At 32.9% G+C, this 16,012-nt stretch overlaps 2 protein-coding genes and 1 long non-coding RNA gene across 3 annotated transcripts; 2 read left to right on the plus strand and 1 right to left on the minus strand.

Moving 5' to 3' along the window:
* The first annotated feature begins 2,243 nt into the window (after positions 1–2,243).
* Positions 2,244–7,424, plus strand: LOC121204583 (polygalacturonase non-catalytic subunit AroGP2). The gene is made up of 9 exons (XM_041074662.1): positions 2,244–2,453; positions 4,980–5,088; positions 5,291–5,368; positions 5,503–5,595; positions 5,721–5,822; positions 5,943–6,044; positions 6,176–6,277; positions 6,405–6,506; positions 6,617–7,424. The coding sequence occupies exons 1-9, from the start codon at positions 2,244–2,246 to the stop codon at positions 7,363–7,365; spliced, it is 1,647 nt and encodes a 548-aa protein (XP_040930596.1). The 3' UTR covers positions 7,366–7,424.
* A 759-nt stretch (positions 7,425–8,183) lies between these two features.
* On the plus strand, positions 8,184–14,448 carry LOC107938384 (magnesium-chelatase subunit ChlD, chloroplastic). Its single transcript, XM_041075521.1, has 15 exons — positions 8,184–8,663; positions 8,785–8,963; positions 10,123–10,207; positions 10,285–10,601; positions 10,687–10,810; positions 10,911–11,003; positions 11,425–11,520; positions 11,861–11,998; positions 12,639–12,836; positions 12,981–13,136; positions 13,238–13,345; positions 13,436–13,570; positions 13,760–13,918; positions 14,024–14,144; positions 14,222–14,448. The coding sequence occupies exons 1-15, from the start codon at positions 8,391–8,393 to the stop codon at positions 14,305–14,307; spliced, it is 2,268 nt and encodes a 755-aa protein (XP_040931455.1). The 5' UTR covers positions 8,184–8,390; the 3' UTR covers positions 14,308–14,448.
* LOC107938385 (uncharacterized) lies at positions 14,413–15,554 on the minus strand. Its single transcript, XR_001694880.2, has 3 exons — positions 15,460–15,554; positions 15,110–15,161; positions 14,413–14,762 (listed from the first exon to the last, which is right to left on the minus strand). It is a non-coding gene; the product is annotated as an uncharacterized lncRNA (long non-coding RNA).
* Positions 15,555–16,012: the final 458 nt, after the last annotated feature.

A 16,012-nucleotide genomic window follows, 5' to 3' on the forward strand; every position in this document is an offset into this window, starting at 1 on the left:
TAAAAACTCGTTTAAAAAATTGGCCAGGAATTGAGTAAGACATTTTTGGCCCTGCCCGAATTCACTAAATGAATTTTTTTTTGTTTTTAATATATTTTCTTATTTTTTTCTCTCTATTTTGCTATCATTTTACTATTATGTTTCTACTATTTTATTGTTATTGTTTAGATATTGTATAAAACTTATTTTATTGTTAATTTTGTTATTATTTTAAAGACATCTGTTAATTTTGTTATTATTTTAAATGCATTTACTTGTTAAGTTGCATCTATTTTAGTGTTATTTAAGTATACATATTTTTTTAATTTTATTTTCAATTTGTTGGGAACTATTTATTTTGATGTTTTTAGTATTTTTGATGTATTATATATATTTTAAAATTATATAAAAATTAATATAGGCGGGCCGGGTCGAGCTCGGGTTTTAACATTTTTATCCAGGTCGAGCCTGGGCAAAATTTTATGCCCATTTTTCGAGCTGAGCTGGGCCTAGCAAACGGGCCTAAATTTTTAGTTGAGCCCAGCCCATGCACACCTCTAGGTAGGACCTATATATACATCTGATTATGTAATTGCTTTTGAAAATGATTCTGCATCTTATTTGCTAATTGAAATATATCTGAATTTGTATATGAGAATAATCTAAGATATTCTCTATAATATTCATGCATATGATGTTTGAGATATTTTGCATACTGAGCTTGTAAGCTCACATTTTGGATGTTTCCTTTCCAATAACCACCAACCATAGGGTGGATCGGCATAGCAGGAGCTCGGTTTATGAATTGCGATTTCTTTAAAACTATTAAGTTTATAAATCATTTTCATGTGGACTGTTTTAATTGGACTTTAAGGGACTATTATTGGTTTTAGTTTAATTCTTTACTTTGGAACGGTTTAATTATATTTTGAATGTTTTATTTCAAACTGCAAGGTATTGAATTTTCAAGATCGAAACACACTTTTCAAAACTATACTGATTTAAGATTTTTGCTACAATAAAATTTAAAGAATAAATATTAAATGATGTATTCTTCTAAAGTTTTGAAAAGGGACAAAGACAAGGTTTGATTTTGAAATGTTTTAAATTTAAAATTTTGGATTTCAAAACGAATTTATGCTCCTAACGTCTAGATTTGGTATGAGATATTACATAAATAATTATCATATAATGTAAATAAATGATTTTATATTTAGGTGTCAAGTGAACATATATATATATATATATGTATATTAGGCTCAGGAGCGGAGATAGAAAATTTTTTTAGAGAGGCCAAAATTAAATTTTATTTTTTATGATAGTAAAAATATAATTTCATCATTTGAATAGTCTATATCTTTATAATTTTCAAATAATTAAATCAAATTTTTATTATTTTTAGGGGAGGCCAAAATATAATTTCACCTTTATTAATTTAAAATTTTAAAAAATTATAAAAACCTAAATGAAATTCTTTCTATTTTAGAGGATTGAGTTACCAACCAACCCCTCTCTACGGCCTGATTAAGTTACACATATATACAAATATATATATTATTTGTTCTCAAAAGTCAACTATAAAATGGGCAATGTCAAAAGCAACATCTTTTACATCAACAAAGTAGAATTTTTTTTTTACAAGAGAGGTCAAACATTATTTTATAAGAAAATATATATATATATTATTTATTCTCAAAAGTCAACTACTCAAAAGTCAACTACAAAATTGACAATGTTAAAGGCAACATCTTTTGCAAAAACAAAGTAGAATATTTTTCCAACAAGAGAGGTCAAACATTATTTTATAGGAAAAAAAATTCTAAACAAAAACTTTGCTCCTAAAAAAGAGAATACAAAGTCGAATTTTAGAAAAAGTATCATCACGAATTTCAAACATGAACCATAAAATTAAAAATAGTATATTTTTTAAGTTTAAATTTTAAAAATAACATTTTTAAAAAGAGTAGTTACGAATCCTTTTCATAAAATCAACATTAAAAAACTGAGATATTTCTATTAAAAAAACTATCATTGGTAATTTTTCATAATAATATAGTCTGAATTATATTTTTATCATAATAATATTTCTGGTTAAAACCTCAAACAAGGGAAGCCGACACCATTGATGAAACAATAAGAGGTTGTGGAAGAGAATCCATTAATGGAGAGCAAAAGTTTTAGAGTCCTTCATAGATTTAAGTATCCCAAAGCTTTAGAAAGAAACGAAGAACCCATTGTTTACAATCGCCAGGGGAATGCAAAACATGGGGGAACATGAGCTTGTCTGCCATAAGATGGAGTATCCAGCTGCTATGTTTTTGTGCCATGCGATCAACAAAACAACAGTGTATAAGGTTCCATTGGTGGGCAGAGATGGGACAAAAGCCAATGCTTTGGCAGTCTGTCATAAAGAAACATCAGGTTGGAACCCAAAGCGTATGGCATTTCAGATTCTCAAACTGAAGCCTGGAACCGTCCCCATTTGCCATTTCCAACTCAACAGCAAAATGACGTCTCAATTAGGTGACAATTAATGTCTCTTTCTTTGTTTATTTCAAGTGTGTTTGTGTTTCAACAATCTTCCTGTAAGGACTACTTGATCATAAGCCAAAATTCGGGCTATCAAGATGGATTCATTAAAGTAAAAAGTATTTTGTCCAAACCCGAAATCAAACCTACCATACTTAACAAGTTGCCTTTTGCATGGATAAGTCTATAACATAACATCATAATATACGATTATATCAAAACCCTAAATATTTTTGTTGGATCAAAAGTTTCTCCAAACTTATATATTATGGATTATAGATATAACTTTTAGTACTTAAACTTGTCAATTTTTTCTAATTAAATATCTAAATTTTTTTATCCAATTTAAAATCTAAACATATCGACTATTATACAAATTACTCCAAATACTAACTATGTTAATTATTTATTTCATGTATAAGGTGACAAATGATATGATAGAAACAAAGTAGCACTATTTAGAGCAAGAGAGGTCAACCATAATATTTTTTATTCTCGGCCAAAAATTTAAACAAAATTCAAAAGTTAATTATATATTTTTAACATGCTCGGATAAATTTATACTGTTTTTATAAAATATAAAAAATATATTAATAATGAATGAAATAATTTTCCAAAATTAATTTTAATTATAGTCCGACACAATACAACTAGAAACCGAGTAATAAAAATAATAACTTTTTGACATAACGCCTATAACTATTCATAGCTCCTCCCCAACCCATAAATAGGAAGATAATGTGTTTCAGCGTAATTGAACCTACGTATTTCTGCATTGACAACAATACTCATACAAATTAAATTAAGACTCAATCAACGTAAAAACAATAACTTAAAATTAAGTAAAGAATTCTCTAAAAATTCTTATAGCAAATTAGTATGATTTATTGAAAAAGTCATAACAATTAAACAATGAGAGTTTAAGTTGAAAATTTATGTCATTTATGTTTGGTTCTATTCTATAATTCCTAGATTTTTAATTGAGTTTGATAGAAATAATTTGGCAAAAAGAAACTCAGTTTTAATATTGAGCAAATTCATCCCTATAAATATTAAAGTAGTTTAGTTTCTATCAGTTTTGAAAATGAGCAACAAATTACAACTAGTCGTAGGGTTTACTTTCTCCATCAATTTATCATACTTTTAATTGGTATAATAACAAGTTTAATCCTCGATGTTTACAAATTTTATTATTTTTATCTTGATTCTGAAAATTCAATAAATTTAGCCCTCATTGAAGGCTATTGCACCAATCAAAATAAATTGAGGGAAGAAGTGAACACAATGATTAATTGTCTTTAATTGCTCACCTTCGAAATTGAAAAGAACTAAATTAATTTAATATTCTAAAAAAAACAATTTACTCAATATTAAAATTGAGATGAACTGAAGAGATCTTTTCACCAAATAATTTTAATTAACTCTTAACAAAATTTAACATTTGAGGCACAGTAATTTTATGAATTGAGATAATCAATTCAATAGACAAAATTGTTTAAAAATACAATAAATTATAATGATTATAGATTATAGAATAAGGGACATTTTTTTCAAAAGAAGCAAAATTTTACAATATATGTCAATTGAGTCTTAACTCGATTGGTATAGGTATTATTGTCAATATAGAAGAACATAGAATAACAAAATTTTATTATTGTCAAAATTTTACTTTATACTCCTATTTATAAATTGTGAGAGATTATGAGTATTTTTAAATATGATCAAAATTTATAATAAAATTATTTTAAAAAATACAAATTATTTTCCATTTTACATTTAAAATTTTACTTTAAAAATAACTAATTTCATTTTTTCTAGAAAAAGTAATATTCTCTTACTATGCAAATTGTAGACTAATAAATGGTGATAATTTCAATGATATGTTGACTTTTGGCAGCTATATATATATATAGTGCTCCATTTTCATACCAAAGCCTTCAATTTCTTAACTCTGAAAAACCAAACTATTTTCCAATGGCATTTCATTTCCTTTTGGTCTTTGCTTTACTCAATGTGAGTTTTAATATTTTCTTAATCTCCCATATTTATTATTATTTGTTTTAATTAGCTTTCATTTTTACATTAACTAAACTCCCTTCCTTAATTGTCAAAAATATATCAACATTTACTCCATAAATTTACCAACTTTTCTTAGCTTGGTTCACATTAATTTTAAAATTTAACAATTTTTTTTTTAATTTTGATCTTTACAATGACGTGACACTTTAAGATTATACCATATCATCACTTAATTTTAATTTAGGATTAATATGAACATAAAAAATTCAGGAACAAGTTAAGAAAAATTATCAAAATTTAAGACTAAATGTTGATTTCAACCCAAAATCAAATGATTTTAGCTTCCATTAGACCACTAACAATATCATTTATTTCAACTTCAACTTATAGTTTCAAACTTGAGTTTTATTAATATAGAAGCTTAAAAAGAATTTCTTGTTTTTTTTTTCTAGATTGTATTTCTAAGTAGCCAAGGTATTGTGCTTGAGGAAGCTTATTGGAAATCAGTATTCCCCAACAATCCAATGCCAAAAGCTTTAAGAGATATTCTACCACCATCTGGTTTGTATTCAATTTTTCCAAATCACTATTAACTTATACATACTATAAATAGGATTATCTTTGTGATTCAAATCTTCAAAATATACTTTTAGTGAACACCCAGAATTGCTAAGTCAAGAGCTAGGGAGAAAAAAATTAAAAAAATATATTTTATAGCATTAATATTTGGTTCACCGATAATATACTTTTTTTTTTCATTCAGATAGCATTAATGGATCAATTAAGGATTCCAATGCTAGCTACCATGCAGGAAGTTATAGAAATGAACAATCAATCCAAGGTAAATCATTTTATTTCCATTATATGTACATATGTTAATGTTTAGGTTTTCGAGAACAGAATTCGACTATTTAAGCCAAATTAACTAAGCTTTAACATTTAAAATTTGAGTTTAAATGTTTTTAGATTATTCAGGTAATAGTACTGGACCATCTAAGGAATTTAGTGCTCCAAGCTCTCTAGGAGCCTACCAGGCTGGAAGTTATAGAAATGAACAATTAATCCAAGGTAAATCATTTGATTTTCATTAAATGTATGTATGTTAATATTTAGGTTTTCGAGAATAAAACTCAATTGTTTAAGCCAAATTAACTAAGCTTTAACATTTAAAATTTAGGTTTAAATGTTTTCAGACTATTCAGGTAATGGTACTGGATCATATGAGGAATTTAGTGCTCCAAGCTTTCTAGGAGCCTACCAGGCTGGAAGTTATGGAAATAAACAATCAATCCAAGGTAAATCATTTGATATCTATTATATATATATATTTAATGTTTACGTTTTCGAGAATAAAACTCAACTGTTTAAGCCAAATTAACTAAGCTTTAACATTCAAAATTTGGGTTTAAATTCAGATTATTCAAGCAATAATACTGGACTATCTAAGGAATTTAGTGCTCCAAGCTCTCTGGGAGTCGACCAGGCTGGAGGTTATGAAAATGAACAATCAATCCAAGGTAAATCATTTGATTTCTATTATATGTATATATGTTAATGTTTAGGTTTAGGTTTTCGAGAATAAAACTCAACTGTTCAAGCTAAATTAACAAAGTTTTAGCATTTAAAATTTGGGTCTAAATGTCTTCAGACTATTCAGGCAATAATACTGGACTATTTAAGGAATTTAGTGCTCCAAGCTCTCTAGGTGCCTACCAGACTGGAAGTTATGGAAATGAACAATCAATCCAAGGTAAATCATTTGATTTTCATTACATGTATATATATGTTAATATTTACGTTTTTGAAAATAAAACTCAACTATTTAAGCTAAATTAACTAAGCTTTAACATTTAAAATTTGGGTCTAAATATTTTCAGACTATTCAGGTAATAATACTACACCATCTAAAAAATTTAGTGCTCCAAGCTCTCTAGGTACCTACCATGCCGGAAGTTATGGAAATAAACAATCAATTCAAGGTAAAGCATTATGCCTACATATGTTAATGTTTACGGAGTATTCATACAGTTAGGGTTCATCTTGCTCATGCATGCTTTTTAAATCCAAAATTTAAGTCGTTGACTTGAACCAAATGTAAGGAAAATAATCTTTGCAGAGGCCTCCATTGATTCAAATCTCAACAACAACTTCAAAGTGGACGATAATATTGTTTCAGTCGATGAAACTACCTTCTTCTTTCAAAGGGATCTACGCACCGGTAAGCTGGTGAACTTACCAAATCTCATTGCAACAGGTGATAAAACTCCATTTTTGCCCGACCGAGTTGCCAAGTCAATTCCCTTCTCAAGCGCCAAATTGCCTGAAATTTTGAACCACTTCTCGTTAAAACCTCAAACAAGGGACGCCAACACCATTGGTGAAACAATCAGAGGATGCGAAAGAGCAGCCATTAATGGAGAGCAAAAGTTTTGCGCCACATCATTAGAGTCCTTCATAGATTTAAGTATTTCAAAGCTCGGGAAACAAATCCAGCTTCTATCAATCGAGTTTTCGAAAGAAACAAAGAACCCGTTGTTTACAATCTCCAGGGGAATGCAAAACATGGGAGAACATGAGCTTGTCTGCCATAAAATGGAGTATCCAGGTGCTGTGTTTTTGTGCCATGCGCTCAACAAAACAGGTGTGTATAAGGTCCCATTGGTGGGCAGAGATGGGACAAAAGCCAATGCTTTGGCGGTCTGTCATAAAGATACATCTGGTTGGAACCCAAAGCATATGGCATTTCAGATTCTCAAAGTGAAGCCTGGAACCGTCCCCATTTGCCACTTCCTTTTCAGAGATACCCTCGTCTGGGTTTCCAACTCAACAGCAAAATGAAGTCTCAATTAAGTGAGAATTAATATCTCTTTTGTATTTCAACAATCTTCCTATAAAATATGTGGAGCATTGCATCAACTATGAATTAAGAAGCTTATATATATATATATTATATATATGAATAAAGAATATTCATTTTTGGTGTAAAAAAAACTGGAGTTAGATTTTACATTTATGTATGCAGAAGGTCCATGATGTCTGTTTAAAAAACCGATATTACTTGAGCACAAGCCGAAATTTAGCTGAACGCCCAACTGGTTTTTTTTTTTTGTTACAAATAGATATGATTATGGGTTGGGCTGCTCGAAAGCTCGCTCAAAAAGTAAAGGAGTTTAAATAAAAATATAAGTGTTAAAAATAGGCTTAGTTAAAAAATAATACTTATTTTCTAAATGGCTCAGGCCTTATATAAGATTTTATGGCCCGAGCTCAACTCAAATCAATTGTTTTGTTGTTATTTTGTTATCATTTCGTTGTTATATTGTTACCATTTTATTGTTATTGTTGTGTTATTATTTTACTCTCAATTTGTTAAGAAATATTATTTTTAATATTTTTAATATATTTAATATATTATATTTTTTAATTTAATTTTAACGAATCAAGTTCGAGTTTAATATTTTTAATTTGAATTAAACTTAAATAAAATTTTAAATAGACCAAACCCAAATTAAAAAACGTACTTGACCCGAAAAACCCATTTAATTGATCAGTCTAAATATAAATATGTATTTATGAAGTTTATTTGTGGTTGCAAATTATTGATTTATTTATTTCCTTCTTTAAAAAAAAAGGGAGGAGAAAGAGTAGAATGTGCTCAATACGCGCATGATTTGGCGCGTGGATAGCCATAGCAACAATTGAAGAAGAGTTAAAAGGGAAATGCAGTAGACAATGGAAGAAGAACAGAACAAAACAGATAAAGATTAGATTACAAGATTATGTAAGAGATAATGAAGTAAACAAATAAATAAAAAAAGCACCCAATTGTTTGTTTTGTTGAAAAATCAATAGCATTTCCAGCTATGGCATTAGCTACTACTTGTTCTTCACTTCCCCTGTTTCATCTTTATCTTCAATCATCTTCCCCTGTTCTCTTCTTCCCTTCTTCTTCTCGTTTCAACCCAAAGAAACGATTCCACGCTCGAAGCACCACTCGCTTTTCTCGCGTTCTTGCTGTTTCGAACACTGCTTTAGATTCCAACAATGGGGCAGCAGCAGCCATTGGTTCTGAATCTGAAGACCCTTCTTCTTCTTATGGAAGACGATACTTCCCTTTAGCTGCTGTTGTTGGCCAGGTTTGTTGTTTATGGAATTTTGAAGGGATGGGAATGTTTTAGTAGTGGTAAAGAAAAATGGGTCGTTTGGTGAATTGAATTTTAGTGGTCTCTTTGATTTGATTAACTGTTTGTTATATAGGATGCTATTAAAACTGCACTTTTACTTGGTGCTATTGATCGTGAGATTGGTGGGATTGCTATTTCTGGTAGACGTGGAACAGCTAAGACTGTAATGGCTCGTGGATTGCATGCTGTTTTGCCTCCTATTGATGTTGTTGTTGGTTCAATGGCTAATGCTGACCCTACATGCCCTGAAGAGTATGAACATTGAACTCTTATAATTTCATTGCTGTATCTAGTAGTTTTCCCCTTTGATATGCACACATTCATGATGCAAATTAGTATGGGATTATACTGCAAGGGAATGTCAAAACAAGAGTTTTTGAGGGGAGGGTCTCGAACCCTCAACGGAAGGTATTGTCCCGTAGGAGTTCTGTCTTCCGTACTCCAAGGAGAGCTAAAAGGGGTTCACGGAAGTTAGACAGCACCTCGGTTGGTGATACGACCTGGTTGCAAAGGTAAGGCTAATATGCCTTGGCAGGTTGTATCTCCCGTGAGTTTGCAAGTCGTATCTCTACCAACCAAGACACTCCCTAAACTTCCTTTAGGCGCTCCACAGAGTACGGGAGACAAAACCCTTACGGAGACAATACCTTCTATTGAGGGTCCGAGACACTCCCCTCAACTAGAGTCATTTTGTTGTTGCAATCCTTATGTAGAACATATTGGTATTCCCTTGAGTAATTCATATGTGTCCTTGCACCGTTTTCATGATAGTGAATAGGTAATGATCATACCTTCTGTTGAGGGGATTGTCTCAGACCCTCAACGGAAGGTATTGTCCCAATTGGGTTTTGCCTCCCATACTCCGAGGAGAGCCCAAATGGGTTCATGGAGTTTAGGGAGTACCTCAGTTGGAGATACAACCTGCAAGCTCATGGGAGACTGGAGAGGTATCAGCATCTTCACCAACAGAGGTGCTCCTTAAACTCTGTGAACCCTTTTGTGCTCTCTTTGGAGTACGGGAGACGAAACCCATACGGGGACAATACTTTCCATTGAGGGTCCAAGACACTTCCCTCAACAAGAGTCATTTTCTTGTTGCAGTCCTTATGGAGAACATATCGTTATTCCCTTGAGTAATTCATATGTGCTCTTGCACTGTTTCGTGATAATGGATATAAGAGTTAATTGATTTCAGTATGAACATTGAACTCATATCTTATAATTTCGTTGCTGTGTATGTGAGTTTTCCCCCCTTATATGCAACATTCGTGATACAAATTAGTATGGGATTGAACTGTCAAAACAAGAGTCCTTATATCAGTATTCCCTTGAGTAATTCATATGTGTTCTTGCACCGTTTTCGTGATAATGGATATTAGAGCTAACTGATTTCAGTATATTACCTTTGAAGGTGGGAAGATGGTTTAGCTCAGCGAGCTGAATTCGATTCCAATGGCAATGTTAAGACACAAGTTGTTCGGTCTCCTTTTGTTCAGGTATGTTTCATGCTAGAAAGCCTTTTGTTATCAAGTTTGTTTTATTGTCATAATGCCCTTTGCCACTCTTGCTTAAGATACCACTTGGAGTCACGGAGGATAGACTCATTGGATCTGTTGATGTCGAGGAGTCTGTGAAAACAGGAACGACTGTTTTTCAACCTGGCCTTTTAGCTGAAGCACATAGAGGTGTATTATATGTTGATGAAATTAATCTCCTGGATGAGGGTATTAGCAATTTGCTTCTTAATGTATTGACTGAAGGAGTTAATATTGTCGAAAGAGAAGGAATAAGCTTCAAGCACCCTTGTAAACCGCTCTTAATTGCCACTTATAATCCAGAAGAAGGTGCTGTACGAGAACATTTATTAGATCGAATTGCAATTAACTTGAGGTACAAAGCTTGTTTTTAGATGATGGAATGAAATTTTTCGGTTTATACATACCTATCCCATTAATGTCAGACACTTCCTTTGCAGTGCAGATCTTCCAATGAACTTTGAAGATCGTGTTGCGGCAGTTGGGATCGCAACACAATTTCAAGAAGCTAGCAATAAAGTTTTTAAAATGGTTGAGGAAGAAACAGAGTATGCAAAGACTCAGGTAACCGTGCAGTTAGCAGTTTAGCTAGTTTGCCAGTCTTCTTGCACTTTGGTATTTAGAAGGATGAATTTTATTCCTCTTGTGCATTTATATTTTACAGATCATTTTAGCAAGAGAGTATCTGAAGGATGTTACGATTGGCCGGGAACAATTAAAATACCTGGTTATGGAAGCCCTTCGAGGCGGTTGCCAGGTGCTTTTATTCTTCAACCACTTTAGATAACAAATATTACTTTGAATCCTCTTATGATGTAACACCGAAAAGTTCTCAGTTGATGAGGAATCAATGTCCCGCATGCCTAAAAGCTAACTGAGTTTTTATTGTTCAACAACCATGGTTGTTTGGATGGACATAAAAGCAAAAAAGATGGTAAAATGAGAAAACAACTTGATAAAACATCCAACGTAGACTAGCAAAGAATAGGGAGTGGACTACCTCATTGTAGGGAAGTATATGTTGTACAAGCCATTCTTAAGCATAAAGCATAGGGATGATGTTTTTGTAGTTTAAGAACGACATAAAGTTGACACTTGAGCTTTTAATAATATTGATGATTGTGAGATATTATCTTGATCATGCTATGGAAAAATAATTAGTACTCGGAAATTTACAGGGACACAGAGCTGAGCTATATGCTGCTCGGGTTGCAAAATGCTTGGCTGCTTTGGAAGGACGAGAAAGAGTTGGTGTAGATGACCTGAAAAAAGCTGTTAAGTATTCTTACTATGATTTTGCACCGGTTATTTTGTAGGCACATCGATATGCAACAAATTGTCACATCCATTCATACCCGAACTTTTTATATGTTTCTTCTTTATGTCCAGATTTTTTTAAGCTAATCTTGCTTATGATTGCTGAAGTATTTGCGCCGTTTCCTAGTTCAATCCATCTTTCTATCATACTTCTGGTTCGGACTATATGATGTTTATGGATGGCATTGCTGGTTTTATTGAAATGTTTGCTAATCACTGGTTGTCATGTGCATGATTATATTGGTTTCATTTTGGAGAACAATATATAAATTTGTGTTGACATAATATATGATACAGGTGGAGCTTGTTATACTCCCTCGTTCGATTGTCAATGAGAATCCACCAGACCAACAAAACCAGCAGCCGCCACCTCCACCTCCACCTCCACAAAATGAAGATTCCGGGGAGGAGCAAAATGAGGAGGAAGAACAAGAGGTATGTTAACATTAAGATTTCAACAATAAGCACTGAACTTTGAATTTTGTTGAGGGAGGGTCAGCTCCTTCGGGAGAAATCTTTGAAGTATCATCTGCTAGGCAGCTGATCTAGTCCCCTAACAGCCAAAGGTGTTGTCCCTAATGAGGGTTAAATGGTACCATATACCCCAACAAGTGACCTATATGGCATAGATCAGGAGTTCGAATCCCACCAAGGGCGAGCCGGTTACGTCGTCTCTTGGTGGGCGGCCGTACGTTCACATACGGTCGAGGCACCCCCCTCCATGAACCAGACTCTCAGGGCAGCTGCTCATGGCACATTGGCTCTCCGCGGAGGCTGAGAACAAAACCCTTCCCGGGGGACAATGCCTTCAGTTGTTGGGGGACCAGATCAGCTATCTGGTGGATGACACTTCGAAGACTTATGCCAAAGGAGCTAACCCTCCCCCCCCCCCAAAAAAAAAAAACAAGTTTCTTAATAAAATTAGCCATTGGTTTGCAGGGGTTGTTGTTTATAATTAAACTAAAATCTACCCAAGTCCTTGCCATTGAGGATTTAACTATCATCTTTACTTCTATTTCAAATATTATCCCGATAAAATAAGATTACACAAAGTGCAGTGCTTTGTTTACAACAGGATGAAAGTGATCAGGAAAACGAACAACAGGAGCAATTACCTGAAGAGTTTATCTTTGATGCGGAAGGGGGTTTGGTCGATGAGAAACTACTTTTCTTTGCGCAACAAGCACAAAGGCGACGGGGGAAAGCTGGAAGAGCCAAGAATGTTATATTCTCTGAGGATAGAGGTCGATATATTAAACCAATGCTCCCAAAGGTCAGTCTTGTCTCTTTCCTCGATCATGCAGGTTGAACTGGTGAATTAGCAATCTTCTTCACTATTTCTGATCTTTTGTATGTTATATTTGCTCGCTCAATCTTAACTTCATTTTTAGAATAAGTTGCGTCGCTTGTACCACAGGGCCCTGTGAAAAGACTAGCTGTTGATGCAACACTTAGAGCTGCAGCACCATATCAAAAGTTGCGTCGGGAGAGAGATATTCAGAAAAGCAGGAAAGTTTTTGTGGAGAAAACTGATATGAGGGCTAAAAGAATGGCAAGAAAAGCCGGAGCATTGGTACCAATGAGCCTACTTCTTTTGTTTACATCTATTTGTAACCGGGATCACTCTACGGAGTTAAATAATTCTGGGGTTCATACATATCCATTTTATGTCAGGTAATATTTGTGGTTGATGCAAGTGGGAGCATGGCATTAAACCGAATGCAAAACGCTAAAGGAGCTGCACTTAAGTTGCTGGCTGAGAGTTATACAAGTAGAGATCAGGTAAACAAAAGAAACATTTGTTCTGTCTTTTCGAGCATACAGACCTTGCTAGTTGTTAATTCATTTTAGGAGCTTGGTAATGCTGAATAGGTCTCCATTATACCTTTCCGTGGAGATGCTGCGGAAGTCCTGTTACCTCCTTCTAGATCAATTGCAATGGCTCGAAAACGTCTTGAGAGACTTCCATGTGGTGGTGGCTCTCCCCTAGCTCATGGTTTAAGCATGGTATGTCTTGAAATTCCGTGTTAACTCCAACAGGAATGAGCCGACGAGATCAAAACTCTTTTGCATATGCTATCTGTGATTATGACTTGTCGTTAATGACTTCTACTCATAGCTTTTGTAGTATTGTTGCTTCAAAAATGTTGGTAAAATTTTTTATCTTTTGTAATATTTTGATAAAAATATAATCAGGCAGTCAGGGTTGGACTAAATGCAGAGAAAAGCGGTGATGTAGGACGTGTAATGATTGTTGCAATAACCGATGGAAGAGCCAACATATCACTAAAACGATCTACTGATCCCGAAGCTGCTGCTTCTGATGCCCCTAGACCCTCAGCACAAGAGTTGAAGGTAAATTATTGCATCATATCTTATTCTGAATCCTTCATATACAACGGTTTCAGGGTTTGACCAAACGGTTTTCATACGATTCGTGTGTCTAAATAAACATTGCAGGATGAGATTCTTGTAGTGTCCGGGAAAATATACAAAGCAGGAATGTCCCTTCTTGTTATTGACACCGAAAACAAGTTCGTTTCAACCGGTTTTGCCAAGGAAATTGCTCGAGTAGCTCAAGGTGCGTCTGCATAAACATCTGTTTGTTTTTACACATACGGAACATAACGATATCTCGTCATTGATTTAATCTTACAGGGAAGTATTATTACTTGCCAAATGCTTCAGATGCCGTCATCTCAGCTACGACAAAGGAAGCATTATCGGCTTTGAAAAGTTCGTAATTCTGAAGCAAGCATTATTGGCTTTCACCGACTCCATAACGCGTATGAATCGTATAATGTCTGCAATTTTTTGTGTTCCTCTAACATAAAACACAGTTTCGAGTATATGAAAAATGAAACCAAAATATATTTCATTTTCGATATTCATGTCTGGCACATATTTAAATACGATAAAATGAAACAAAATATTAAATTGTAACAAGAAATCTTCGGTTAAATTAATCTCTGCTCCCTTGAACTTTCACTCAATAATGCATTATATTCATTTCTCAAGCTGTGATATTTCTCACACAGTTCATTGAAAGCTTCTCTTCTCTCATCTCTGCTACTGTTTTTCTTCATTTTCGTCTTCGCCAAACGAAGCTTCAACGCTTCGATTTGTCTCTTGAGGTCTCGGATCCTTATCGTTTTCTCCTCGTGTTGTTTCTGAAGTGTTTCGATCTCTGATAGTTGCACTAAAGTTATTTCAAGTGTTTAGTGTTTCAGATAATCAAAAACCAAGAAACAGGTACGTATACCAGAATATGATTCTTCAAATATATGCTCAAACATGAATATTTTATTTAAAACAAGGGCTTATTTGAAAATATATATAAATTAAAAGTTAAGGGATATTTATAAACAAGGCCTTTAAACTTCGAAGTTAAGAGAGTGAGCGATGAGAGTTTTGTAAAAGTTTCGGAAAAACTTCAAAACCAATTTGGAATGACATTATTTAGCGGTTAAATTAATTGTTTTGATAATAAAAGGACCTTATTGATAAAATCTCGAAACTAATTAAAAAATGGCAAGAAGTTGATACCTTGATGATTGTAAAAGATGCCATTGCCATCCTCCATGATAGTTGCAAGGTCCTGAAGAATTTCTATCACGTATTTAATTATCTAAATATATAGATGAAAAAAAAGTAACTATTAATTGTTTAGTGAAATAAAGGTAAATTACATTCAAAGTCACTAAATTATTAGTAAATTTATGATTTAGTCACTTAACTTTAAAAAAGTTACAAAATAGTCCTTGAACTATTTCAAAGTTTTCAAAACCAAAACAGCTTTTTTCTCCAATCTTTTTTCTCCAATCTTTGATATATTCGTCAGATTGCCTTAAACAAAGATATAAACAATTGAAAGAAGGAAAAGCCATAGAAATTACCTCGAAAACTATAAGTACGGGAAGACAACGATAATTCCAAGTGTCGAATATGAATATATATTCAATAAGAAGTATGTAATTCTTTTAGATTTTTTTCCATATATATAGAGAACATTATTTGAATATAGATTGGACATGAAATCCACTAATGCATGTCATCCACGTGTCAAATTACATTTTAAAAAATTATCTTTTTTGACAGTAAAACACAACTCAAAACTGTCTTGTAATGAAAATCCCAGAAACAGCCGGATGTTGCAATGTTCTTCTTTGGTGGGCTGCCGCCCACAGTGTAAACACTTGAAGAACTTTGACTACAAACATGGAAAGTGACACCAAAACATGATAAAGAAAGTAAATGCTTTTAAAGACTTTTGGTCAAAATTCTACTTTTACTTCACATTCTCTGAATTTCTTTTTGTTGTATTCTTCGAACCCATTAATTTTAATCTTTATATTAGAGTAGTCAGTCTCATATCAGTGAATATCTCGATTTTTTATCGATATTGATACGTATTGATATTAGTTTATTTTAATGTATCGTTTTAAATTT

This window comes from Gossypium hirsutum, chromosome A08 (genome assembly GCF_007990345.1).
Source record: "Gossypium hirsutum isolate 1008001.06 chromosome A08, Gossypium_hirsutum_v2.1, whole genome shotgun sequence".
NCBI lineage: Eukaryota > Viridiplantae > Streptophyta > Magnoliopsida > Malvales > Malvaceae > Gossypium > Gossypium hirsutum.

Bases quoted from the DNA above. Each gene is read 5' to 3' on its own strand.
- LOC107938384 (XM_041075521.1), top strand. From the start codon at position 8,391: ATGGCATTAGCTACTACTTGTTCTTCACTTCCCCTGTTTCATCTTTAT. The intron at 8,964-10,122 runs GTATGAACATTG...TTACCTTTGAAG, and splicing joins GACCCTACATGCCCTGAAGA to GTGGGAAGATGGTTTAGCTC. The intron at 14,145-14,221 runs GTGCGTCTGCAT...TTAATCTTACAG, and splicing joins AATTGCTCGAGTAGCTCAAG to GGAAGTATTATTACTTGCCA.
- LOC121204583 (XM_041074662.1), top strand. From the start codon at position 2,244: ATGGGGGAACATGAGCTTGTCTGCCATAAGATGGAGTATCCAGCTGCT. The intron at 5,823-5,942 runs GTAAATCATTTG...GTTTAAATTCAG, and splicing joins AAATAAACAATCAATCCAAG to ATTATTCAAGCAATAATACT. The intron at 6,045-6,175 runs GTAAATCATTTG...AAATGTCTTCAG, and splicing joins AAATGAACAATCAATCCAAG to ACTATTCAGGCAATAATACT.